Here is a 27,986-nt window from a genome sequence, read left to right on the forward strand (position 1 = left end):
GACTAGACAAGATGGAGACTAGCAAAATATCCCATGACAAAGACATGTTCAAATTAACAGCCAATAACTTCACTTACTGGAGTCCAATGATAGAAGATCATCTCTTTTACAAAGACTTGTATGAGTCCATCCTCAATGCTAAGATGCCTGAAGGTAAGAATGAAAAAGAATGGGATATCTTGAACAAAAATGTTGTGGCCATGATTAGAAAGTATATTGAAAAAAGCCTCTTTGAACACGTATCACATTTGACCAATGCACACAAGCTATATATGGAGGAAGTTATAGTCCATGCTTTAGAAGAAGATTCCCAGGAACAAAGCGCACCTGGTACGCCGACTTGTGAAGCTTGAATACAAGGACGACTAAGCATGATAGAACACCTCAACACATACAAAGGTATTGTGGCTCAACTGTCAAAAGCCAAAATGAAAATAGATTATGAGCTCTAAGCTCTGCTACTCCTCAGTTTGCTACCAGAAAGTTGGGATACCTTGTGTAACGTCCGATAAATTTCAGGAACAATGATTGTCACCACAAACTAACACAAGAATTTTTAGCGTGCTTTGTCCCCACTCACACATTTTCTGATAAACTTCCCAAAAGGTTACCCATCCAATAATTGCTCCAAATCAAACATGCTTAACTATGGAGTTCTTTCGTTGTGGGCTACTGAAAAGTAGATGCATCTTGTTAGTATAGGTAGTACCTATTAATTCTTACAGTGATCCTAAATTGTACAGTCTCATACCTGCATAATCTCTAGATCCCTCTTGTTCGGGTGTTGATTCGATTCATTCATGTACCCCTTCCGTTGAAACATTGTACATTAAGTACTCTTCCACTAACCATACATTTGATTGCACATTAGCTCTTCCACTAACCGTGCAATCATTAGTATCCGAGATGTTACACGTGGGGAGTGACTTTGAGCAACTCAACTCCCGATGGGCACCTTATAATGAACTCTATGACTGACAACCTTTGGAGTTAGGAGTCCAGAAGAAAGAAAGAGGTGTATCTAGCACGTCCGATGCCAATATTGTTGAGAATAGAGGAATGTCTCACTTTTGGGCCAGAAGCAAAAGCCAAGGTCATGACAAATCAAGAGGTAGGTCTAGGCCAAAGGATGAATTAATTTGCTTTATTATGGGAATCTCAGTTATAAGAAGCCTGACTGCCGAACTCTAAGGAAATACTAGAGAATGGAAATTCAAGCCAGACCAGATACAGTCTAAGAAGAAAGAAGACAAGAGCACTACTGTGATGGCTGCCAACACTGATGTCGAGGTCTTCCTCCTAGGTGAGAAAAAACATTTAAATGTTGTTTATGATGATTATGCCTGGATTATTATTCAAGTAAATCCTTCCATGTAACTCCACACAAATATTTCTTATCTTCCTACAAAAATGATGACTTTGGTATTGTTAAGATGGGAAATCACGTCACAAGCAAGATCATTGGGGTTGGTGATGTGACCCTGACCACGGATGTCGGCTATCAACTTCTGTTGAAGGAGGTTAGACATGTGCCATACATACGCCTCAACTAATCTCGGTGGAAAAATTAGACAATGTTGTGTCAGTGAATTATTTTGGTGCTTGAAGGCATAAGCCAGCCAAGGGTAAATTGGTGATTGCTCGAGACAAGAAAGAAGGATTCTTATACGTGATGCAAGGAAGACAAATAAACATTGGAGAAGCCAATGTTGTCTGGAACAGACTAACAATGGAGTTGTGGCATAAGCACCTCAGCCACATGAGCAAGAAATTACTTCAAATCCTAAACAAGAAAGGTGTGTTATCTGGGTTGAAAGGGCAAATGCTAGAGAGTTGCATGCACTTCCTGGCTAGAAAGTAGCTATGGGTTTCCTTTGTAAGACCATATCAGCCCAGACGACGTAGGTACATTCTTGATCTCATCCACGCTGACATTTTTTCCTTGTCAGAATGATCGCTCGGTGGGGCTTAATATTTTATTTTTATTAATGATGACCATTCTCGAAAGGTGTGGTATATTTGTTGCATTCTAAAGACCAAGTTATCCAAGCCTTTATGGAATTTCATGCTATGGTAGAAAGGAAGACTGGCAAGAAGCTGAAAGCAGTCCAATCTGATAAGATGGTGAGTATTGTGGCCATTTTGATGCCTATTGTAGAGCGGCTGGAATAAGATTTGAGAAGACGCTCACAAAACATCTTCATTGAATGGAGTTGCTGAGAGAATGAATTGGACTATTGAAGAAAGGTTTTGAAGCATATTATCTCATGTCGGGTTGTCGAAATCATTATGGGGAGAGGTCGTAAGAACTACAATCGATCTGATAAACCTATCAACATCAAAGCCTTTAGGAGTATGGAATTACCTCATTCACTAAAGGTTCTATACTAAGTAATTATTAAGAATGAAGTTGCCATAGGAATATGGACATTTTAGCCCAAAAATTTGAAAGATCAGCGTTGGCAATGAAAGAGACTTGAACAAATCCATTTGACACGGTCTTGAGCCTAGATTACAACTGGTTTAACAGTGGATCCATGCATCTATTTCTTTTCTTTTAATTGTTGTTCCTCTTATCATTTCACTAGTCTTGCTCCTTGTTATTACTCAAATTGCTTTTTGCATTTATTGTTAATGTTTCACACTATACAACAACTATCTTTTCCAATGATTTATCGTTTCTTCTTAAATTAGGAAGGACTATAAATATATAACGATGTGATGAATTGCTTAAGTTAATTTGAACCTTTTCTCATACTGGGAACACCACTATGATATTTGGGAACGAGTACCTAGAACGGTTCAATAATATTAGTCCATTCTTTTTATTCTTCAATATACCTTAAAATACTATTTACCAATACTTTCTAAGTGGGAATGATAATCTAGGCAATAAAATTCTCATTTATTACTTGATGCGTGCATTTACATAATGAGTCATTAGCTTAGGAATGAATAAGTTTTCCTTGATTGATTGCTAAGAGACCACACACCCAACAAGTATCATATTTTTTAATGATATAAAATACCAATTTAGCTATTTTTCTCTTCTCTCAAATTCAAACAAGATCGTATTTACTGGTCCACCTTACGTCTTTCCTCTTAAAACAATAATATGAAAATGACGCAATTCCTCAAAGGCTGCTACACGTTATTCAAGCCCTATACCAATTTAGCTGTTTTGCTTCTTTTTCAAATTCAAACTAGACTGTTTTTGTTGGTCCACCAAATGCCCCTCCTTTTAAATAAATAAAAAAATAAAAAAATGATACAATTCCTCAAAGGTTCATGTTATCATGCCCTAAATATAGTAATTAATTACTAACAAATTGAAAAAAGGTTATTAAAGTTACCTTAGTAAGCTTAAACCACTAGATTGTATAATTTATTCTCATTGACAAAAAGCATCCCTTTTAGATAATGTTAAATACTAATTTATCCTCATTTTGTTCCTTTTTCAAATTCAAAATGGACAAAATTTTACTAGTCCAACTAACGCCTCTCCTCTAAAAAAATAAAATAAAAAAATGACACAATTCCCAAAAGACTACCAAATGTTATATTAGTTCTGATGTTTTGCTCTTTTTTCAAATTCAAATTAGACTCTATTTTCTAGTCAACCTAATGTCTTTCCTTTTAAAATAAAGAATAAAAAATGACATATTCCTCAAAGGATGCTTGTAACAACTTGAAATTATTTTTTAATAAAAAGAAGTAACATGAAGTCGCCACCATTTTTATTTAATTTGGAAAAAAATGAAAAATCTTTTATTTTAGCAAACTGGTCTTTAAAATTTTATATCAAGATTCTTGAGTCTAATTATGCGTAGGGAATGGTGAAAAATTAATCTTACTTCGCCCTTGACACATCCATTTAAAAAAATGGTTACCTATAATTAATTATGCAAATTATTATTAATTTTAAAAATATTTGTTTTATCCCTTAAAAGATAAATAGAATTATTTATGAAGAAAGAAAACTAAATTATTAAACTTTTATTTTAGCTTGATGGAAAAAATCTCACTCCGACATACTATTGGTGCAGTGAGAAATTCAAAGCTACATCATTCTTAAGAAAATATATATGTGTTAATTAATTTTAATTTTTAGAACGTTTTGAAACAATCTTACTTTTTAATTTACCGTCACGACCAAGTCATTCTTATAGAGAGATTTTTTTTTTTGATATTATTATAGAGTGATTTTAATATTATGTTTTATTATTATCAAATTTATGGTAAATTAAAAATAAGTTTTGGACCATCAAACTGTCACAGTTTAAAATATCCTAAACAAAATAGGAGTTGACTAACCATCATGGCTAAATCATCCACAAAATAAAATGATTTTAATGTCATTACTGGTATCATTACGATTTATGATAGATTTACATAAATTTTAGATCATCAAGCTGTTACGGCTGCATTACCCATTTATACATAAATTAATTTTAATGTCATTATATTAATATAAAATTTATAATAAATTAAAATATGCTTTGAATCATCAAACTGTCAGAGCTAAAATAACTCTAAACAAGATATATAGGATAAACAAGCCGTCAGCTATGAAACATCGACACTTTAAAATTTTTGACGTGGGGTGTCCGACACTTTTTGACACTTACCGAAACTCCGATACTTCCCGACACTCCAATACTTGTTGCAAAGACTCAAAAAAGGTTTAAAGGTTAAGTTGCGTTGCATTTTGAGTTCCAACTATTAGATTCGTTGGATTACAATTACTATTTTATTGAGTTTAATATAATCATTTGAGATATCTTATGTTTCTTTGCAAAATTGATGGATATTATAAGTTTCTTTATTTTTTTGTTAAATTATTGAATATTAAATATAATATACACTACATAATATAATATCAAAATGTGTCTTAATGTGTCAAAATTTAATATTTTTAGAATTAACGTGTCAGAGTATCGTGTCGTGTCATATCTCATATTCCTTATCGGTGTTGGTGCAACATAGGCTGTCAGAATTAAGTATCCTTTTTATTAAAGAAATCTAATTCTTCCTTTTCTGTTTCATTTGAGCATTAACATTATATCTTCGGCCAATGAAATAATAAACGAGGGTCCAGCCAAACTTTTAGACCAAAAGACGTTGGGTCATATTTATTAAATAGTAACAGTGGAGTATGTTTTCCAATCTAGTGAGCTAAAACAACTCGATGGGACCATAACAATTCACTTTAATCTTTCTCCCTGATTGATCTTTGGGCTTTGTAGTTCTTAATTTCTTTCGGAAGAAAAATAAATTTAAAATTATTTAGTCCTTTTAGTTTTTATAATTATTAATGGTTAAGTTTTTTTTTTTTTTTTAAATGAAATAAAATAACACAACAAGTGTCATAAACTTTCGGCCCAAATTTAGAGTCTTGGGCAACATATACAACTTAACTAAAAATATCATGAAAAAAGAAGAAGGGCCAAGGTTATTCTACGGCGCAAATGAAAACCAATTAATATATGTAATTGTGATCAAAATGTCACTGTTCATCAAATTCTTCTTTACCCAAATAGCACGTGAACAATATTATTTTTCAATATGTCACGTGAGCAAGTTCATTGGGCACTGTAGCGAACTTATTTTGCTGACATGTCACATTTCTGGTGGACACCAAGTTCACTAACTGGGATAGCGAACTTGGTTGCAATAAATAAAAATTATGCATTGCAACCAACTTCGCTACCTCAGGTAGCGAATTTGGTACCTGGTGTCCACTAGAAACGTTACACGTCAGCAAACTGAGTTCGCTACAATGTCCAGTGAACTTGCTCACGTGACATATTAAAAAATAACACGGCTCGCGTGATATTTGGATAAAAAATTTGATGAACAGTGACATTTTGGTCAGTGTTCCTTAATATATTCACTAAGAGGACAAAGCTTACATCCATAGATAAATAAAACAAAAGCCAAATGCTTTAAACAATGGTTCTTGGTGTTGCACTATAAATTTTAAGGGAAATAGTTATATCATGTCAAAAAATGTTTAAGTCATGTTATAGACATATTCAATGTGAATCCCACCATTGTTTTTTTTTTTTAAAAAAAAAAAAAAAAAGTGATGGACTCTACATTTGTTGTATCTACAACATAACTTAAGCATTTTCTTACCACATGACGTAAAAGTATTTCCCAAATTTTAAATAGTGGAGATGTGCAGCGACTTTGTCATCGAAAGGTAGGAGGCTTTCGATTTCAAAAAGAATAAAAGAAAAGCATTGGATTCTTTTTTCCTTTCTTATTTTATTTTAAATACTAACTTAATAAAGTATTTGGTGACAAGCTACCTTCAGCCTATGAATGAAAAAAAAAAAACTAATAACGAAAGAATGATATAAAATTTCCATCTCAATGAAGTAAAGCTACCTAATGCGGACAGCGAACCCACAACCACAATAATTACTTGAAGTTATTCTTCTTAGCACTAAGAAACAAGAGCAAATAACAAATAAGAAAATAATATTCATAGACCAAAAACCGTGACCAATGAACTGATTACCGCAAAATGGAAAGGCTGAGCTTGATGGCAGTCACCGGTAGAAGGTGGCCAATGGCGTGGCTTTGGTTGGCGGAGGTTTACTTACATGGTGGCGGCGATTGGTTGAGACCTTATAGCTCCAAAATAATAGGAACCCTTCACTTTTTCCTCTTCTATATTTTGAGCCTCCAAATTAGTTTCTCTCCTCCCATTTTTCTGTTTGTGGTTCTTCACCCACTTTCTCACCATCAGTGCCATCCTTTTAAGACCAAAATCTCTCCCTCTTTTCTCTTTCCTCACGGACAGTGCAATCATGAATCATCCCGTGAGTCCTCATTCCCGCCAAACCATCATGCTGTACCCATCCTCTCTATTTTCTCAACCGGCCAAAAGAGCAGGTAAAGCGATTGAGAACAAAAATCAAATACGACAACGTATGTGATTTTTTCGTGATTTTTTGGTTAGCAAGAAAGCATAGAAAGATTAAAAAATATCGGATCCAAATAGGGTGGTTACAATGCGACATGTAACTCATGTCCTAAATAAAGTATTTAAGTAATGTGGTAGGATATTGTAATAACCAATTAGTGTTACTACTAATATTATTACCAATCAATTTCACTTTAGATCGATCATATTCATCCAACGGTTATATTTATTTCCATCTTTGTATGGTAATTATTTCTCATATTTAATGTGAAAGCATTAAATATGAGAAATCATAACCATACAAAGGTAGAAATAAATATAAAGTCTTAAATATGGAAAATCATAACCATACAAAGATGAAAATAAATATAACCGTTTGATTAACATAATCGATCTAACGATAAAATTAATTGGTAATAACATTGATAGTAACACTAATTGGTTGTTACAATATCCTTTCCTTAAGTAATAATCAAATTGGAAAAATTATTTAAAGTTACATAAGTAAGCTTTTTTTTTAATAATATTAAATATTAACTTACCCACATTTTTTACTATTTCGAAATTGAATTTTGGTGATACACCTAACCATTTCCTCTAAAAACATAAAATAAAAAATTGACACATTCTTGAGAGACCGCCACATGTTATTCATGACTTGAATAAATTAATTATTTAATAAGTAAATTGAAAAAAAATTAAAGCTACCTTTGTAAAGTGAGATCACAAGATTGAATAATTTTTTCTGATTGACAAAAACACTCCCTTTTAAATAATTTTAAATACCAATTTATTCTCATTTTGCTGCTATTTCAAATTCAAATTGGACACAATTTTATTGGTCCACCTAATGCCTCTCCTCTAAAAAAATAAAATAAAATAAAAAATGACACAATTCCTTAAAGGCTAACACATTTTATTCGTACCCTAAATAAAGTAATTAATCAATAAAAATATTTAAAGTTAACATAATAAGTCGAAATCACTAGATTGAATAATTTATGATTATTAATAAAAGAATAATGTTCTTTAATGATATGAAATACCAGTTTAACTATTTCGCTCCTTTTTCAAATTTAAATTGGACAAAATTTACATTTCATGTAACACCCTGTTCTAGAACCGGTTTCTTAATATTACGTATGATATTAAGCGCAGTTACAATCACAACAATTGAATTAAAATACGGATAAACTTTTTCATTTTCGTTAAGAAACGCTTCTGTTTAAAATCAATTCCGTAATTAAAATAATTTCAAAAACGGTAATCATAACCTAAACTATAAGCGGAACACTTAATGTAATTTTATTTAGACCATATATAGCTACCAAGTGTGCCAAGTAGTCATTTTAAACCAACAAGGCTCAAAAACTCATTTTTTATTGATATTCAACACTAAACATCTTTACTTTTTATTTACTCAAGGAATTTTATATTTCCTCTATGGTCCTTATCTCCCACTATATTATAGATCTCTTCATTAGCTACGTGTAGGTTCAAACCACGCTCAATTTGAAGCACCGTAGCTCAAGTTATGAATTTTTAAAGAAAAGATTATTGAATTTCGCATGGTCTGGCGCTGATAGCGCTAGTAAACGATTTATCACTGTCTTATGGCGCCATCAGCGCCAACAACGCCACGAGTCTGGATATTACACTTTACTTTAGTATTTCACCCATAACTTAAGTTATACTTATTTGATTGACGCAATCTTGGCCTCGTTGGAAAGTTAAGAAAAAGATCTATAACTTTCAAGATGAAAAAAGGATCCAAATCTATCATATACGATATGAAAAATGGATAACAAGATAAGGTATTCTTATATTTAGATTGATTCTCAACCCCAAATATTTTATTTCACCTAATGGACATTGTACAACAACTTCAATACATGATTCTTTGTCATTTCAAGGCTCACATGATATCCAAATAGGCTTGAAAGCCCTTTCATCATACATTAGCCTATAATTACATCATATTCACTATACTAGTTACAATCATCCGAATGAAGAACTTAGCTATTACATCACATGATCAAAGTCATTGTCAATATACATCACTCTACATTCAACATCACCATGATCATGGGCTAAGTTCCAAAATATACATCATATGGCCTCAAATATACATCTCACTAGGATGTTACAAATGACATATACATTCAACATTATCAACTATGTGCATCTTATACATAAATTTCTACCAAAATATGAGATGTAATCAAATATAAATACATGTGAGGCACTTCAAAACAATCATATCACATGCTATCATATGGCAATCTACTCAAGTCTCTTGCCTTGTGCCTAACCTGCATCATCCATGCTAATACCTGAAATAGCAGTCACCAAACGGGGTGAGATAACTCCAAACGGGGTGAGATAAAACTCAATAAACTCAGAGTTCTTGGAGAATTCCTCCAACCCCAGAGTTCACTTCCTGCATGAAAAGTTAGTATACACATGGCATGAACTACACCATATATCCAGAGGCAATAACAGTAACGATTTAACTGCAGCATACTCATGCATTCAAATGGCCAAAGAATTAAACAATCAAATCATCACACAAGCTTCAGCTGTATTTTAGTCATTTTCACTAAGCATACAACCTTGCCCCTAGTGCTTGTCCATTGACCCTTTCTCCAATGACACATCAATACTATATGAATGCAAACATATCATAATACTAACATTACTACTCAATCATCCAATCATTAACCATTACTTCCATAAAAACAACGGTGGAATAACAAGAAGGATGAACCTCCAAGATCCAAAGGTTTACCTTAATTGCTTCCAATATACCCTTGTCCACCACTAACTCAACAATCAAGCTTTGTATTCAATCTACAATCTTACCAAAATATACACACCTACACAAAGGTGCCACACCATCAATCAACACAGGTCAATGAATATCACTATATTCATCCACTAAACAACCACATTCACACCACAAGTTAGGCATGAACTTACCAATTCAAGTGGCTACTCAAGCTTCATAGCTTCCACCAATGGTTGTGCCAGGCAGGTAGGTTTTGAGTTGAGACATAGTGTCGGATCCACATGCTATAGTTGGTGTAGCCTTAGCCCATTGGTGGTTGTCTCCCGCCACGGGCTTCCCTTGGACCCTCCTATCAGGTTGGTCACTTAATGTTGGTTCACTTGCCTTAATCCTAGCAATAGAAGGGACACAATCAATCACTCAATCAATCAATGGCTTGGAATGCAAGAAATCTCACCAAACAAAGCATGATTTTTTTGAAAATTTGAAAATATGCCTAAATGACTATCTAAACTCATTTCTGCCGGTTATTCATCATTCTAAGCAACTTTTCCAAAGGAGTTGAGCCTTAATCACTCTTTAAGCTACCCCTCCATTCATGCATTTTTTCAAAGAAAACCCTAACATACCCAATATCATAAAACTTAATGAAAGTGGGATTTCTTACCATGGGTAGTCTTATAATCACCTATGGAGTGGACTCCAAGCCTTGAATCAACCAATGAGCCGCTCTAAGCTTCCTTCTCTAAGTTAGGGCGCCACTTTCCTCTCACTTTTTCTCACTACACACTTGATTTCAAGAGAATATAAGCTATGGGTTGTGTTTGGCTTGAGATTCAATGCAATTTTCGTTTAAGAACCAAGTGATTTGATCAAGCAATGGAGAAGTTATGTTTTTTTAGTGCTTTCCAACAATGGCTTCCCTCTCTCTCACTCCTTCGACGGTGGCAGATGGAAAGGAGAAGAAATGTGTTGATTTCTTCTAAGTTTTTACACTTAATTAGGAAATTGAATTTCAACGGGGTAAATACTTATCTATCTAATGACTTCAATTCACTTTCAAACTTTATCCATTGGTCTGAGATATTTTTTCAGTAATATTTCTAGCTTTACTTTTATATTCCGCGTAATTTTTCCTACACACTTTTTTACCCCAAAAATCTCACTAATTTCACCTTTTTAACCCAAAAATAACTTTAATTCTTTTCTTTAGGCCTTTTAGTTAACTCAATCCAATAGTGCATTATTAATTACTTAATTACATGCAATTTTCTAAATACTTAGGTTAGGGATGTTATAGTCCACCTAACACCTCTACTTTTTATTTTAAAAAAAAGTTATAATAAATGATACAATTCCTTAAAGCAGTGTTATTAAAACCGGACCGGCCCGGCCGGTCCGACCGGTTGACCCGGAAACCGGTCCATCAACCGGTCCGGTTATAACATTGGACCGCTTAAGTAATCGACCCGGCATTGACCCAGTGACCCGGTCATAAACCGCGGTCCGACCGGTTTGCCCTTCAAACCGGTTTTTCAAAATTAGTTACAAAATCTTTTTTTGCAGCAAGTGAGATTCGAACACACTACCTTGGAGTAAAGAGAGCCGTTTCCTACCACTACGCCACCATCACTTGTTTAATAATTTATACCATTTAATATATTTATCATATAACTTTTAAGTTAAGAGAATTATTTCAAAAACTGCATGTAATGGGGTTCGAACCCCTTGCATTAAGGATAAACAACATAGCAAATACCACTAAACTACAGCAGGTTATTGTGTAGATGGCACCATTTAATATATTTATTATATAATTAAGTATAAAATATAAATTTATATATATATATATCTGGTTCATGCGGTTCAACCAGTGACCCACCGGTTGAACCATTGACCCAGTGACCCGGTACCTAGACCGGGTCAATGACCGGTCCGGTTCTAATAACATTGCCTTAAAGGCTAAGATCACATGTTATTCAAGCCCTATACCAATTTGGTTGTTTTGCTCTTTTTTTCAAATTCAAACTAGACTATATTTGTTGGACCACCAAATGCCCCTCTTTTTAAATAAAAGAATTATATAATTTCTCAAAGGTTGCCACGTGTTATCATGCCCTAAATAAAGTAATTAATTACCAAGCAAATTGCAAAAGTTATTAAAGCTACGTTGTTAAGCTAAAATAACTATATTGATAATTTATTCTCATTGGCCAAACTATCCCATTTAAATAATATTAAATACTAATTTACCCTCATTTTGCTTTATTTCTAATTCAAATGGATAAAATTTTACCGTCCAACTATCGCCTTTCCTCCAAAAATAAAAAATAAAAAATGATACAATTCCTGAAAGCCTACCACATGTTATTCGTGCCCTATATTAATTCAGAAGTTTTACTCATTTTTCAAATTCAAATTGGACTCCCTTTTCTAGTCCACCTAATGCCTCTCCTATTAAAATAAAGAATAAAAAAAGACATATTCCTCAAAGGATTGGATAACAATAAGGGTGTGTGTGTATGCGCACAGTGACAACATAACAATAAGGGAGAGAGCGTAACGTACCTTTAAGATTTACCTCTTATTTATAAGAGTTACCTGTGGGTAGTAAGATATGGACCTTTAATACCTCTAATGAGGGCCCAGGCCTGTCTGCCATGCTGTCGTATTAGGATTAATATCCTTGATGAATATATATCCATGATTATACTTGATTTTGATCTTAGGTTGCCCCTTGTTGGGCCTATCATTCAATGGGCCCTTATACGGGTCCATAACACTATTTTTCTCCTTTTTCAAATTCAGATCGAACGAAATTTGCAGTCCACTTAACACCTTTCCTTTTTTTTTTCAAAAAATATTATAATAACTGATACAATCATACAATTCCTTAAAGGCTAAGATCACCACATGTTATTCAAGCCCAATACCAATTTGATTATTTTTCTCTTTTTTCAAATTCAAACTAGACTGTATTTGTTGGTCCATCAAATGCCCCTCCTTTTAAATAAAAGAATGACATAAATTCTCAAAGGTTGCCATGTGTTATCATGCCCTAAATAAAGTAATTAATCACAAAGCAAATTGAAAAAGTTACTAAAGCTACCTTGTTAAGCTGAAATCACTAGATTAATAATTTATTCTCATTGACAAAAGTATCTCGTTTAAATAATATTAAATACTAATTTACCCTTATTTTGCTTTTTTCTAATTCAAAATGGATAAAATTTTATTGGTCCAACTAACGCCTTTCCTCCAAAAATAAAAAATACAAAATGATACAATTCCTAACAGGCTACCACATGTTATTCATGCCTTATATTAATTCAGATGTTTTGCTCATTTTTCAAATTCAAATTGGACTCTCTTTTCTAGTCCTCTTGATGCTCTCCTTTTAAAATAAAGAATAAAAAATGACATATTCCTTAAATGATGCCACATGTTATTCATGTCCTAAATAAAGTAATTAATTAATAATTAAATTGGAAAAAGAATTTAAAGCTACATTGGTAAGCTAAAGTCAATAGACTGAATAATTTATTATCATTAACAAATATTAAATATTAAATTACCCTTATTTTTCTTTTTTAACAAAAGCGAATTTTCGTGGTCCACATGCATTTCTTTTAAAAAAAAATTTACTCGTCCAACTAACGTCTTTCCTCAAAAAATAAAAAATGATACAATTCCTAAAAGGCTACCACATGTTATTCATGCCTTATATCAATTCAGATGTTTTTCTCTTTTTTCAAATTCAAATTGGACTCTCTTTTCTTGTCCTCTTGATGCTATCCTTTTAAAATAAAGAATAAAAAATGACATATTCCTTAAAGGATGCCACATGTTATTCATGCCCTAAATAGAGTAATTAATTAATAATCAAATTGGAAAAAGAATTTAAAGCTACATTGGTAAGCTAAAGTCATTAATAGACTGAATAATTTATTAACATTAACAAATATTAAATTACCCTTATTTTTCTTTTTTTACAATAGCGAATTTTCGTGGTCCACATGCATTTCTTCTAAAAAAAAAATTTACTCGTCCATCTAACGTCTTTCCTCCAAAAATAAAAAATAAAAAATGATAGAATTCCTAAAAGGATACCACATGTTATTCATGCCTTATATTAATTCAGATATTTTACTCATTTTTCAAATTCAAATTGGACTCTCTTTTCTAGTCCTCTTGATGCTCTCCTTTTAAAATAAAGAATAAAAATGACATATTCCTTAAAGGATGCCACATGTTATTCATGCCCTAAATAGAGTAATTAATTAATAATTAAATTGGAAAAAGAATTTAAAGCTACATTGGTAAGCTAAAGTCAATAGACTGAATAATTTATTATCATTAACAAATATTAAATATTAAATAACACTTATTTTTCTTTTTTTACAAAAGCGAATTTTCGTGGTCCACATGCATTTCTTCTAAAAAAAAATTTACTGGTCCAACTAACGCATTTCCTCCAAAAATTAAAAATACAAAATGATACAATTCCTAAAAGGCTACCACATGTTATTCATGCCTTATATTAATTCAGATGTTTTGCTCATTTTTCAAATTCAAATTGGACTCTCTTTTCTAGTCCTTTTGATGCTCTCCTTTTAAAATAAAGAATAAAAAATGGCATATTCCTTAAAGGATGCCACATGTTATTCATGCCCTAAATGAAGTAATTAATTAATAATTAAATTGAAAAAAGAATTTAAAGCTACATTGGTAAGCAAAAGTCAATAGACTGAATAATTTATTATCATTAACACATATTTAATATTAAATTACCCTTATTTTTCTTTTTTTACAAAAGTGAATTTTCGTGGTCCACGTGTGTTTCTTCTAAAATATAATTTATTGGTCCAACTAACGCCTTTCCTCCAAAAATAAAAAATAAAAAATGAAACCCCCAAGGGTAGCTCAGTTGGCAGCTGAGCTCCCAAGAGATTGCTTGGTGCAGGGATCAAACCCTGCCTCAAGCAGTTTCTTGGAAAATATTTGGGGGACAGAGGATAAGCTAAAAATCTTCGATTGGGGGATTAGTCTCGTCCTTTCTCCGGTTATGAAGCTTAGTGCACCCACTGTTACATGAGGGGCTAGCCCAAACGGGCCGTACCCCGAGGGCATGGTGCCCGGAGAAGGTTGAATGGGGATACCTCCTGGCAATGTACCAAAAACCAAAAATAAAAAATAAAAAATAAAAAAATGATACAATTCCTAAAAGGCTACCACATGTTATTCATCCCTTATATTAATTCAGATGTTTTGTTCTTTTTTCAAATTCAAATTGGACTCTCTTTTCTAGTCCTCTTGAATCTTGATGCTCTCCTTTTAAAATAAAGAATAAAAAATAACATATTCCTTAAAGGATGCCACATGTTATTCAAGCCCTAAATAGAGTAATTAATTAATAATCAAATTGGAAAAGGAATTTAAAGCTACATTGGTAAGCTAAAGTCAATAGACTGAATAATTTATTATCTTTAACAAATATTAAATATTAAATTATCCTTATTTTTCTTTTTTTTACAAAAACGAATTTTGGTGATCCACATGCATTTCTTCTCAAAAAAAATTTACTGGTCCAACTCACGCCTTTCCTCCAAAAATAAAAAATACAAAATGATACAATTCCTAACAGGCTACCACATGTTATTCATGCCTTATATTAATTCAGATGTTTTGCTCATTTTTCAAATTCCAATTGGACTCTCTTTTCTAGTCCTCTTGATGCTCTCCTTTTAAAATAAAGAATAAAAAATGACATATTCCTTAAAGGATGCCACATGTTATTCATGCCCTAAATAGAGTAATTAATTAATAATTAAATTGGAAAAAGAATTTAAAGCTACATTGGTAAGCTAAAGTCAATAGACTGAATAATTTATTATCATTAACAAATATTAAATATTAAATTACCCTTATTTTTCTTTTTTTACAAAAGCGAATTTTCGTAGTCCACATGCATTTCTTCTAAAAAAAAATTTACTGGTCCAACTGACGCCTTTCCTCCAAAAATAAAAATTACAAAATGATACAACTCCTAAAAGGCTACCACATGTAATTCATGCCTTATATTAGTTCAGATGTTTTGCTCATTTTTCAAATTCAAATTGGACTCTCTTTTCTAGTCCTCTTGATGCTCTCCTTTTAAAATAAAGAATAAAAAATGACATATTTCTTAAAGGATGCCACATGTTATTCATGCCCTAAATAAAGTAATTAATTAATAATTAAATTGGAAAAAAAATTTAAAGCTACATTGGAAAGCTAAAGTTAATAGACTGAATAATTTATTATCGTTAACAAATATTAAATATTAAATTACCCTCTCTTTTTTTTTACAAAAGCGAATTTCCGTGTTCCACATGCATTTCTTCAAAAAAAAAAAAATTTACTCGTTCAACTAACGCCTTTGCTACAAAAATAAAAAATAAAAAATGATACAATTCCTAAAAGGCTACCACATGCTATTCATGTCTTATATTAATTCAGATGTTTTGCTCTTTTTTCAAATTCAAATTGGACTCTATTTTCTAGTCCTCTTGATGCTCTCCTTTTAAAATAAAGAATAAAAAATGACATATTCCTTAAAGGATGCCACATGTTATTCATGCCCTAAATAGAGTAATTAATTAATAATTAAATTGAAAAAAGAATTTAAAGCTACATTGGTAAGCAAAAGTCAATAGACTGAATAATTTATTATCATTAACACATATTTAATATTAAATTACCCTTATTTTTCTTTTTTTACAAAAGCGAATTTTCGTGGTCCACATGCGTTTCTTCTAAAAAATAATTTATTGGTCCAACTAACGCCTTTCCTCCAAAAATAAAAAATAAAAAATGAAACCCCCAAGGGTAGCTCAGTTGGCAGCTGAGCTCCCAAGGGATTGCTTGGTGCAGGGATCAAACCCTGCCTCAAGCAGTTTCTTGGAAAATATTTGGGGGCTAGAGGATAAGCCAAAAATCTTCGATTGGGGGATTAGTCTCGTCCTTTCTCCGGTTGTGAAGCTTAGTGCACCCACTGTTACAATGAGGGGCTAGCCCAAACGGGCCGTACCCCGAGGGCATGGTGCCCGGAAAAGGTTAAATGGGGATACCTCCTGGCAATGTACCAAAAACCAAAAATAAAAAATAAAAAATAAAAAAATGATACAATTCCTAAAAGGCTACCACATGTTATTCATCCCTTATATTAATTCAGATGTTTTGTTCTTTTTTCAAATTCAAATTGGACTTCTTTTCTAGTCCTCTTGAATCTTGATGCTCTCCTTTTAAAATAAAGAATAAAAAATAACATATTCCTTAAAGGATGCCACATGTTATTCATGCCCTAAATAGAGTAATTAATTAATAATCAAATTGGAAAAGGAATTTAAAGCTACATTGGTAAGCTAAAGTCAATAGACTGAATAATTTATTATCTTTAACAAATATTAAATATTAAATTATCCTTATTTTTCTTTTTTTTACAAAAACAAATTTTGGTGATCCACATGCATTTCTTCTCAAAAAAAATTTACTGGTCCAACTAACGCCTTTCCTCCAAAAATAAAAAATACAAAATGATACAATTCCTAACAGGCTACCACATGTTATTCATGCCTTATATTAGTTCAGATGTTTTGCTCATTTTTCAAATTCAAATTGGACTCTCTTTTCTAGTCCTCTTGATGCTCTCCTTTTAAAATAAAGAATAAAAAATGACATATTCCTTAAAGGATGCCACATGTTATTCATGCCCTAAATAGCGTAATTAATTAATAATTAAATTGGAAAAAGAATTTAAAGCTACATTGGTAAGCTAAAGTCAATAGACTGAATAATTTATTATCATTAACAAATATTAAATATTAAATTACCCTTATTTTTCTTTTTTTACAAAAGCGAATTTTCGTAGTCCACATGCATTTCTTCTAAAAAAAAATTTACTGGTCCAACTGACGCCTTTCCTCCAAAAATAAAAAATACAAAATGATACAACTCCTAAAAGGCTACCACATGTTATTCATGCCTTATATTAGTTCAGATGTTTTGCTCATTTTTCAAATTCAAATTGGACTCTCTTTTCTAGTCCTCTTGATGCTCTCCTTTTAAAACAAAGAATAAAAAATGACATATTTCTTAAAGGATGCCACATGTTATTCATGCTTTAAATAAAGTAATTAATTAATAATTAAATTGGAAAAAAAATTTAAAGCTACATTGATAAGCTAAAGTTAATAGACTGAATAATTTATTATCGTTAACAAATATTAAATATTAAATTACCCTCTCTCTTTTTTTACAAAAGCGAATTTCCGTGGTCCACATGCATTTCTTCAAAAAAAAAAAAATTTACTGGTCCAACTAACGCCTTTCCTCCAAAAATAAAAAATACAAAATGATACAATTCCTAACAGGCTACCACATGTTATTCATGCCTTATATTAATTCAGATGTTTTGCTCATTTTTCAAATTCAAATTGGACTCTATTTTCTAGTCCTCTTGATGCTCTCCTTTTAAAATAAAGAATAAAAAATGACATATTCCTTAAAGGATGTCACATGTTATTCATGCCCTAAATAGAGTAATTAATTAATAATCAATTGGAAAAAGAATTTAAAGCTACATTGGTACGCTAAAGTCAATAGACTGAATAATTTATTATCATTAACAAATATTAAATATTAAATTACCCTTTTTTTTTTACAAAAGCGAATTTGGGTGGTCCACATCTATGTAGCACCGATATCGACACGAGACACTCCGACACGTTAATTCTATAAAATGTTAGATTTCGACACGTTAGGACACATTTTGATATTAAATATTATTTTTAATTTATGTAATGTATATTATATTTAATACTCAATAATTTAACAAAAGAATGAAGTTAAACTTATAATATCCATCAATTTTACAAAGAAACATAAGATATCTCAAATATTTATATTAAACTCGAAAAAATGGTAATTGTAATCCAACGAATCTAATAGTTGGAACTAAAAATTCAACACAACGCAATCTTTGAACTTTTTTTGAGTCTCTACAACGCGTGTTGGAGTGTTGTGGAGTGTCGGAGAGTATCGGGAAGTGTCGGACACGACACGTCAGGGTTTTGAAGTGTCGGTGCTTCATAGGACCACATGCATTTCTTCTAAAAAAAAATTTACTGGTCCAACTAACGCCTTTCCTCCAAAAATAAAAAATAAAAAATGATACAATTCCTAAAAGGCTACCACATGTTATTCATGCCTTATATTATTTCAGATGTTTTGCTCATTTTTCAAATTTAAATTCGAATCTCTTTTCTAGTCCTCTTTAAGGGTGCTAAACGAACCAGGGACCTTTGGCTCGGCTCGTGAAGGCCTGAGCTTACATGTCTAAAATTGGTTGTTGGCACAAGGCTTGAACTTGTATAAAAGTTCGTTTAATAAAAAGGCCTCAGGCTCCAATTCAAAAGCTCGGCCTTAGAGCCTCTTAGGCTGGCCTAGTATATTATTTTTTTTATTTTATATTTTTTGTACTACTTGTAATGGCTTTCTCTTTCTCTTCAATCTATTTGACCCTATTTTACTGGTTAAATAGACTTTTTGAATGATTTTATTCTATATTATATTGTTTGGATACACATTAAATTTATGAATATTTATGAAATTACTAGTGTTATTGATTGTATATTCTGTTTTGATAAATTTTTGCTATCTTATTTTTTTAAATAGGTCAACAGGCTAAATCAGGCTTTTATCTTTTGTAAATAAGCCATGCCACAGGTCGATAATTATATTTATAACAGGTAACATGTTTGATCAGACTGACACATTTAAACACAGGCTTAGCCTTTTAAGACCAAAGTTCGGCTCGGCTCGTTAAGGCCCCTAGTCCTCTTGATGCTCTCCTCTTAAAATAAAGAATAAAGAATGACATATTCCTAAAAGGATACCACGTGTTATTCATCCCTTAAATAAAGTAATCAATTAGTAATCAAATTGGAAAAAATATTTAAAGCTACATTGGTAAGCTAAAATCAATAGATTGGATAATTTATTATCATTAACAAGCGTATCCTTTTTAATAATATTAAATATTATATTACCCTCATTTTTCTTCTTTTCCAAAAGAGAATTTTACCCAAGTGTGGTGACTCAGTTGGTAGCATGGGGACTGAGTGGTGAGAGAGGATCTCGGTTCGAATCCCACCAACACCATCTGGGGAGGGGCATAAGTACCGTAATCCTTGGACTCGTACACCCAGGGGATATCGGGGGTTCTGATTCGCCTCAAAGAGATAATTAGGATCAATTTCAAAAAAAAAAAAAAGAATTTTGGAGGTCGACATGCATTTCTTCTAAAATAATAAAAAATATTTAAAAAATAAAGTAAAAAATTGACACATTCTTCAAAGACCGCCACATGTTATTCATGTCCTGAATAAAATAATTATTTACTAAGAAATTTAAAAAATATTAATTAAAGCTACCGTTGTAAGATGAAATCAGAAAATTGGATAATTTTTTCTCAATGACAAAAGTACCCATTTTTAAATAATTTTAAATAGTGATTTACCCTCATTTTGCTCCTTTTTCAAGTTCAAATTGGACACAATTTTGTTGGTCCACCTAACGCCTCTCATCTAAAAAAATAAAATAAAAAATGACACAATTCCTCAAAGACTGACACATTTTATTCGTACTCTAAATAAAATAATTAATTAATAAGAAAATTGGAAAAATATTTAGGCAACCATGCATAATAAGTTGAAATCACTAGATTGGATAATTTATGATTATTAACAAAAGTATAACGTTCTTTAACGATATGAAATATCAATTTAGCTATTTTGGGGACCGTAATAATAAATTATTACAATTTCTTAAAGGCTAATACTACCACATTTATACCAATTTAGTTATTTTTCTCTTTTTTCAAATTCAAATTAGACTATATTTGTTGGTCCACAAAATGACCCTCCTTTTAAATAAAAAAATAAATAGAAAATGACACAATTCTTCAAATGTTGCCACGTGTTGTCATGCCTTAAATAAATAAATTAATCACTAAGCAAATTGTAAAAAATAATTATAGCTATCTTGGTAAGTTGAAATCACTAAGATGGATAATATATGATCATTCACAAAAGTATCAGTGTTTTAATAATATCAAACACTAACTTGCCTTTATTTTGTTCTTTTTTTAAATTCATTTGTTGGTCCACGTCCACCTGAAGCCTCTATCTTGATTTTTTTTTTTTTAAATAACACAAAATCTCAATGATTGCTACGTGTTATCCATGCCCTAAGTAAAGTAATTAATTCTTAAGGAAATTGGAAAGTAATGAAAGCTACCTTAATAAGCTGAAATTAATAAATTGGATAATTTATTATAATTATTGACAATCATTTTGATCTTTTTCAAATTCAAAATGGATATATATCTGGTTCAACCAATATCTCATTATCACATTTTCTTGGTCAAATCAATTTTAACCGGTATGAATTTAATAACTTGCCATATTCGTACTTTAAAAAAATTAAGGTAACTTGGTTTTTAAAATGGTTCAGGTTATATTTACAAACTTTTTTGTTTACAAACTACACTATGTAAGACCGGTCCTACATTAATCACACAGTGTACATCGGTCCTACATTAATGTAATTGCAAAAAAAGTTTGTAAACGGATCATGTCCATCTTAAAATATATATTTCCCCACTCTCATACAACTCCCCTTCACTTATAAATTGTAAAGCATTTGATAGCACTTCCCATATATCAAACGTAACACCAAGCAATGGCTTCTCTCATTCTCTCTTATTCTTCCATGACTCGCCCTCTGTCAGTTTCACTATCTCTCTGATTTGCCCTTTCTTTCATTCTAACCTCAATTTCAGTTTTCTTTGTTTTGCTTCTTTCGTTAATGTGATAGCACAACATTTGCACTTTCTGTGACCAACCATTTTCACCATGCGCTATTTTTTTTTTTTTTTGTGTTCCAATATTGAGCCTCACATTCAGATACTGCTTGCTGAAAAGACAGTATGATGTTGAAGCTTGAAGCTAACTCAACAACATATCACTTAAAAACAAATTAACATTACTACAATTTTCATTTCTGATTGATGGCATTTCCTTGTTTTTTGAACATGTTTTCATAGTACATTATCTTGTTTCTGGGCTTGCACACGAGCGTTTTGTGAACAAAGCTCTACATTTTTTCATGCAATTGATCATATACTTGGATTCAAGCATGTTATTATCTTTTATTGAGCTTTTCCAACCCCTATCAAATTCTAGACCACCACTTTGTTCGTGTAACATGCTCTGCCTCATTGCAGTAAAGATGTTTAGCTTTAATTTCTTGCTAAGCTATATGTAATCTCTCCCTCTCCATTTCAACTTGCTGAAGGTTTTAGCTGAAGTAATAGCTGCACATTGTGTCCGTCTGTGATAATAAATTTTGATTTTTCCAGTATTTATTTTATTTTTTTGTTCTACTTATGTTTGGATGTAAAAGGAGCGAACCTGAGCTGTGATAAAACTGTTTCTTCATAACTGAAAAGTTATGAATTCGAATCTCGGAAACAGCCTCTTTGCAATTATGTAATGATTAGGCTGCGTATAAGAATTTCCTCCGCCCACACTCATTAGTCGGGTTTAACGGGAAGCGGTTTTTTTTTTTTTTAATGTTTGAATGTCACAATTACTAGGAGTACCTTTGATCTGCTCTTCTGTTCAATGTAGGACATGCAAACATTTCAAATTGTTCAATGGACTGCACAGCATAAATTCTACTATCATAAATGGACACGTGGCGGATTTTCCATTTGTCCAACTGAACTCTAAATTCCTCTTAAGTCGCAAAGCTGTTAGCAGAATCAATGCTACATTGATATCTGGAGGAGGAGACCTATATGCTTATCCAAAGAGGTCTGATGTGAAAAATGAAGATCTAGTTGGTGTTGAATCAGTTGGAACTGAGGTACAACCTGATGCAATATCAGTAATTGGAACACTGGGAGCAGACACAGCGGTAACAATCAATGTTTTTTCTGATGAGAATGATGAATTTGATTTGGACAGTCCAACAGAAGGTTTTGCTTCCATATCAGAGGCCATTGAAGACATTCGGAATGGAAAGGTTGTTACTCTCTCTCTCTCTCTTTTGTTTTGCATCACCATAGACTTAGCTATCTGTTACTAACTGATGTTAGTGATTCAGATGGTAGTGGTTGTAGATGATGAGGACAGAGAAAATGAAGGAGATTTAATAATGGCAGCACGGTTGGCTACACCTGAGGCCATGGCTTTTATTGTGAAGCATGGAACTGGGATAGTTTGTGTAAGCATGAAAGAGGAAGATCTGGAGAGATTGGAACTTCCTTTGATGGTAAACAGTCGGGATAATGATGAGAAACTCCGTACAGCATTCACTGTGACACTGGTATGTACAATTTGGTGCTTGCATCTTTATACATGGAGTTAGTTGTGTACCTCTAATATAGCCTCATCCAATAGTTTAAGTTTTTGGGTTGAATTGGTTCTTTACTGGTATCAGAGCCTCGGTGTACCGAGTTCGATCTTCATCGCTCTCCACTTTCTTTCTAGTGGAATTTCTTTTTTCGCACAGGTAGTTGGACCTGTGCATTATCCACCCTTCAAGCAAGTGGGCTCTCGTGTGAGGGGACGTGTTGAGATATATAAAACTATTAATATAACCTCACCCAGTACCTTAAGCTAAAAACACTCCATTTCCTCATCCTTTGAGATAATGAAATTAAAGTGAAGAATTTGTTTCATCTAAGCTCATTTGGAAACGGCACTTAGTTTGTTACTAATTCAGAGCATTTACTTTGTTGCATTTAATCTATTGTCTCCAAGTATTTAAGGGACATGTGATTATGATTTAGCAGAATGGCATCATGTCAACAAAGATGATTGAAATTTAATCATCTGTTATGTTGTGCTAGAAATTGTTTCTTTGATGTAGTTCAAGAACTATTATTGTATTTTGCTACATTTCAACACTTTACATTGCATTTGTAGGATGCTAAACATGGCACTACCACAGGGGTTTCAGCTAATGATAGGGCAACAACAGTCTTGGCCCTTGCATCAAAAGATTCAAAACCAAGTGATTTCAACCGCCCAGGCCATATTTTCCCCCTAAAATACAGGGAAGGTGGTGTCTTGAAGAGAGCTGGACATACAGAAGCTTCAGTTGATATTACCATACTTGCTGGTTTGGATCCTGTGGCAGTTCTGTGTGAGATTGTGGACGATGATGGTTCCATGGCTAGATTACCTAAGCTTCGCCAGTTTGCAGAGCGTGAAAATTTGAAAATTGTATGCATTGCTGACTTAATAAGGTATGTGGTTGCATTTCATGAAAGATGTAATAAAATTCATTGTATTCATGTTTATTGAATATTTTATTGTTGAGATATTCAAGTGTGATGAGTCCCACATTGGTTGGTAATGAGTTAAGTGAAAAGTATATAAGTGGAAGGACGCATGAACCCAATGCCTTAAAGTTTTGGTTTGAGATGTGGTGTTGGACCCACTTAATATACTTGGAGTAGCTTGTTTCATTGGTGGTGGTCCTCCGTCACTTAAATATCCCAACATTTATGTTTAGATTTCGCTTTCAGGTTGAGATATTATAATTTACATCCCGTGTTGTCGCCACTTAAATATCCCAACATTTATGTTTAGATTTCGCTTTCAGGTTGAGATATTATAATTTACCTCCCCTGTGTTGTCCGATATCATAATTCACCTTTCTAAAATCCTAACTAATTAATTAGAAATTTAGCCAATTTGTATTTTGTGGTACTTGCTTTTGACTTAGGTTACTATCACGCCATTATATGTTTCTGGATTAGAGTCTTCAAACCAAAAAAAAATTCCTACAGTTATAATTTTCAAAGTGGTTAAGAGGGCTAGCCTGAAGTAGGGAAAAATCTAATTTTTTATGACTAAAATGTCATGAGTTCTAATCCGGGAAACAACATTTTTACATATATGCAAGAGTAAATTTATGTATAAAATTATCCTCACCCCATCCTTGTTAGTCAGGGTTTAATAAGAAGTGATTTTTGATTTTTTTTTTATAATTTTCTCAATGGTTATTTTGATTGTTTTCGTTTTTTTATTTCTTTTGTTGCTTACCCAAGTCTCCTTTGTCTATGTTTTTTCTGCCTGGATACTTTTTGAATCTTTTTTGGTTGGCTTTTTGACCATTATAGCCTTTTTTTAATAATTAATTACCACCTTGACCCTATTTATAAACTATTTCAAAAATTTAACCTCTCCAGAAAACATAACACAAATCTGCCCCTGTTTGACCGTTGACCATGAAACCTACCCGGGTACACCCCTACCTACCCGGGTATATTTTGAAATTTTTTACCTACCCGGATACACCCCTTCCTACCCGGGTATATTTCTTGAATCTGAAAAAATATTTGAATTATTTACCCGGGTAAGAAAGAGTGTACCCGGGTAAATAACCTGGCACTGTTTGTAAATAATCTGGCTTTCTGCAAAGGGTCTTTTCTTTTTGTAAATAACAAGGGCTGCTATGTGTTTAAATGACTAGATTGTCCATTCGCCACTGATGGACCTGCCATTGTTGAACCTACTGTTAGTGGACCCGATGGCCTTGCTGAGTGAGAAAGGATATTTCATTAGAATCGGTTATCTTGGTGCTGTCATTGTAATTGCTGAATTATCTCTGCAGATTGAGGATTATATTGTCCTCATCTAGCTAGCCACTAATATCATTTGTTTTGGTGCATTTCTTATAACTGTGATCTGTTTGCTGTTGTTCATTTTATCTTGCTGAGATTCTGGTGCCAACAGCTACCCTATGTTGACCCTGATTATTTACCCGGGTACACCCCTTCCTACCCGGGTAAATAATTCAAATATTTTTCCAGATTCAAGAAATATACCCGGGTAGGGAGGGGTGTACCCGGGTAGGTAAAAAATTTCAAAATATACCCGGGTAGGTAGGGGTGTACCCGGGTAGGCTTCATGGTGAACGGTCAAACATGGGCAGATTGGTGTTATGTTTTCTGGAGAGGTTAAATTTTTGAAATAATTTATAAATAGGGTCAATTTGGTAATTAATTATTAAAAAAAGGCTATAGTGATCAAAAAGCCTTTTTTGGTTAGATAATTGAAAGATTAACGCTTATTTTTATGTCAGGTATAGAAGGAAGAGAGATAAACTAGTAGAACGTGTTGGTGCTGCCCTAATACCAACAATGTGGGGGCCATTCACAGCTAATTGTTATAGGTCACTTTTAGACGGGATTGAGCATATTGCAATGGTTAAGGTGATCAATGTTTGTGTATATGTTGCACTATATATATGTATCAATGTGTGTGAATTTTATTGATAGTAGGACTTAATATTTTTTTAACTACATAGATAAGAAAAAATGTGAAAATGTGAATATGGTAGAGCAATATGATTTAGCTCAATCAGTAGCTTCTTGTATGTTAATCATATGGTATTTCAATATAGCCTATTATTCTATCCAACCGTTTTTTTTTTTCTTTCAAAGGGGAGATTGATATTGTCAAATTTCTTTATGGCTATTAAAATTAAACTACAAGAGATAGAGGGTGGAATTAGTTTTTAATTTTTCGACGAGGCGTTTGGTAGAGGAGATATTTTTTTTATGAGTCAAAAAAAAATTTCGAGAACGTGGCGGGAAAAATTTATAGCCGATAAGATAAGAAAAGATGTTTGGCAGGCCAAAATTTATTGTTTGGTAAGATAAAAAAAGGTGTGTTGACTTTGGGCAAATTGTTTTATCATATCTTGGATGGTAAAGTTTTCTATTGATATCATGTGTAAAATTGTTACCCATCAAAAAAAATTTGCCAATCACTTTTTTTACTTTACTCCTACCAAACATACCTAAATTATTTTACTCACCCCACTCAGCAATTTTTTTTCTCTTCTTACCAAACACCTTCTGATAGTACACAAACTATTATTGGGATGTGATATCTTAAGATATTGAATTGAACAACTTCCAGACTGGGATGGGATCCAGTCATACTAGCAGTATCAGAGTGTTTTGTTTTCTGTGTTGATAAATTGATGTTTACCCATTTTTTTTTTATCATTTTGCCTTCAAGGTGTTTGTTGGTAAGTAAGTGTATAAGCCTGCAGGACATGCAAAATTGGCAAGCTCTTCAAATTGTCTTCAAATTTTCCATTTTAGATTTTTAGATTGCTTGATTCAGTAGTAAACTGTTGGCCATTTTTGTGGATTTGACTTTTCTTTGTTTAACAGGGTGACATTGGGGATGGAATAGATGTTCTTGTGAGGGTACACTCAGAGTGTCTTACAGGAGACATATATGGATCTGCCAGATGTGACTGTGGAAATCAGCTTGCTCTTGCAATGCAACAGATTGAGGCTGCTGGTAGAGGTATATTGGTATATCTTCGTGGACATGAAGGAAGGGGCATTGGATTGGGCCACAAGCTTCTTGCTTATAACCTACAGGATGCTGGAAGGGATACCGTAGAAGCCAATGAGGAGTTGGGATTACCTGTTGACTCTAGGGAGTACGGAATTGGTGCTCAGGTAATTATAGTAGAAATACTTAAGTGATTGGAATATTGAACATGTTATCCTCACTTAAGTATAAAAAAAGGCCGGCCCAGTTCAAGACCCACTCCGTGCGTGTCTGGAGAAGGGAAATTTGGAGAAGGGAAATTTGAGTTAAGCCTTACCCCTGCTTTGCAGGAGAGCCGAGTCGAACTCCTGACCTGGAACACCACGGTAAGCAAGCTTACCGCTGAGCCAGGCCGGCCCTTCATCCTCACTTAAGTATATTTTACATATTTTAATCCATGGTGATTTACAATGATTATGGAAGTTTTATTGCCTGCTATTGTCTGGTGCAAGACACAATTCCTGATGTTTTACTTTATTGCATTGAGTCAAGAAGTTAAAATTTGAAATTGTACTTGCAGATATTGATGGACTTGGGTGTTTGTTCCATGAAGCTGATGACAAACAATCCGGCAAAATATGTTGGGCTCAGAGGTTATGGCTTGACAATTTCGGGTAGGATCCCATTGTTATCACTTATCACAAAGGAGAACAAGAGATACTTGGAGACCAAACGTGCGAAAATGGGCCACACCTATGGCTTGGAATTTGACAGCAAATTGAACAATGATGACAAGGGCAATGGTAAAGCCAGTAGTGTTTGTGATTCTAATGCTGCTCCTGGCTTATTGTAA

General features: G+C 32.8%; 1 protein-coding gene across 1 annotated transcript; it reads left to right on the top strand.

The window, feature by feature from the left end:
• Window positions 1-11: 11 nt before the first annotated feature.
• On the top strand, window positions 12-27,986 carry LOC133300052 (bifunctional riboflavin biosynthesis protein RIBA 1, chloroplastic-like). The gene is made up of 10 exons (XM_061499541.1): window positions 12-153; window positions 995-1,111; window positions 1,193-1,373; window positions 1,609-1,857; window positions 22,454-22,850; window positions 22,932-23,153; window positions 23,756-24,078; window positions 25,923-26,052; window positions 27,025-27,321; window positions 27,714-27,986. The coding sequence occupies exons 1-10, from the start codon at window positions 12-14 to the stop codon at window positions 27,984-27,986; spliced, it is 2,331 nt and encodes a 776-aa protein (XP_061355525.1).

Source organism: Gastrolobium bilobum, unplaced genomic scaffold (assembly GCF_033153095.1).
Source record: "Gastrolobium bilobum isolate Gb01-03AN ecotype WA unplaced genomic scaffold, APGP_CSIRO_Gbil_v1 utg4369, whole genome shotgun sequence".
Lineage (NCBI taxonomy): Eukaryota > Viridiplantae > Streptophyta > Magnoliopsida > Fabales > Fabaceae > Gastrolobium > Gastrolobium bilobum.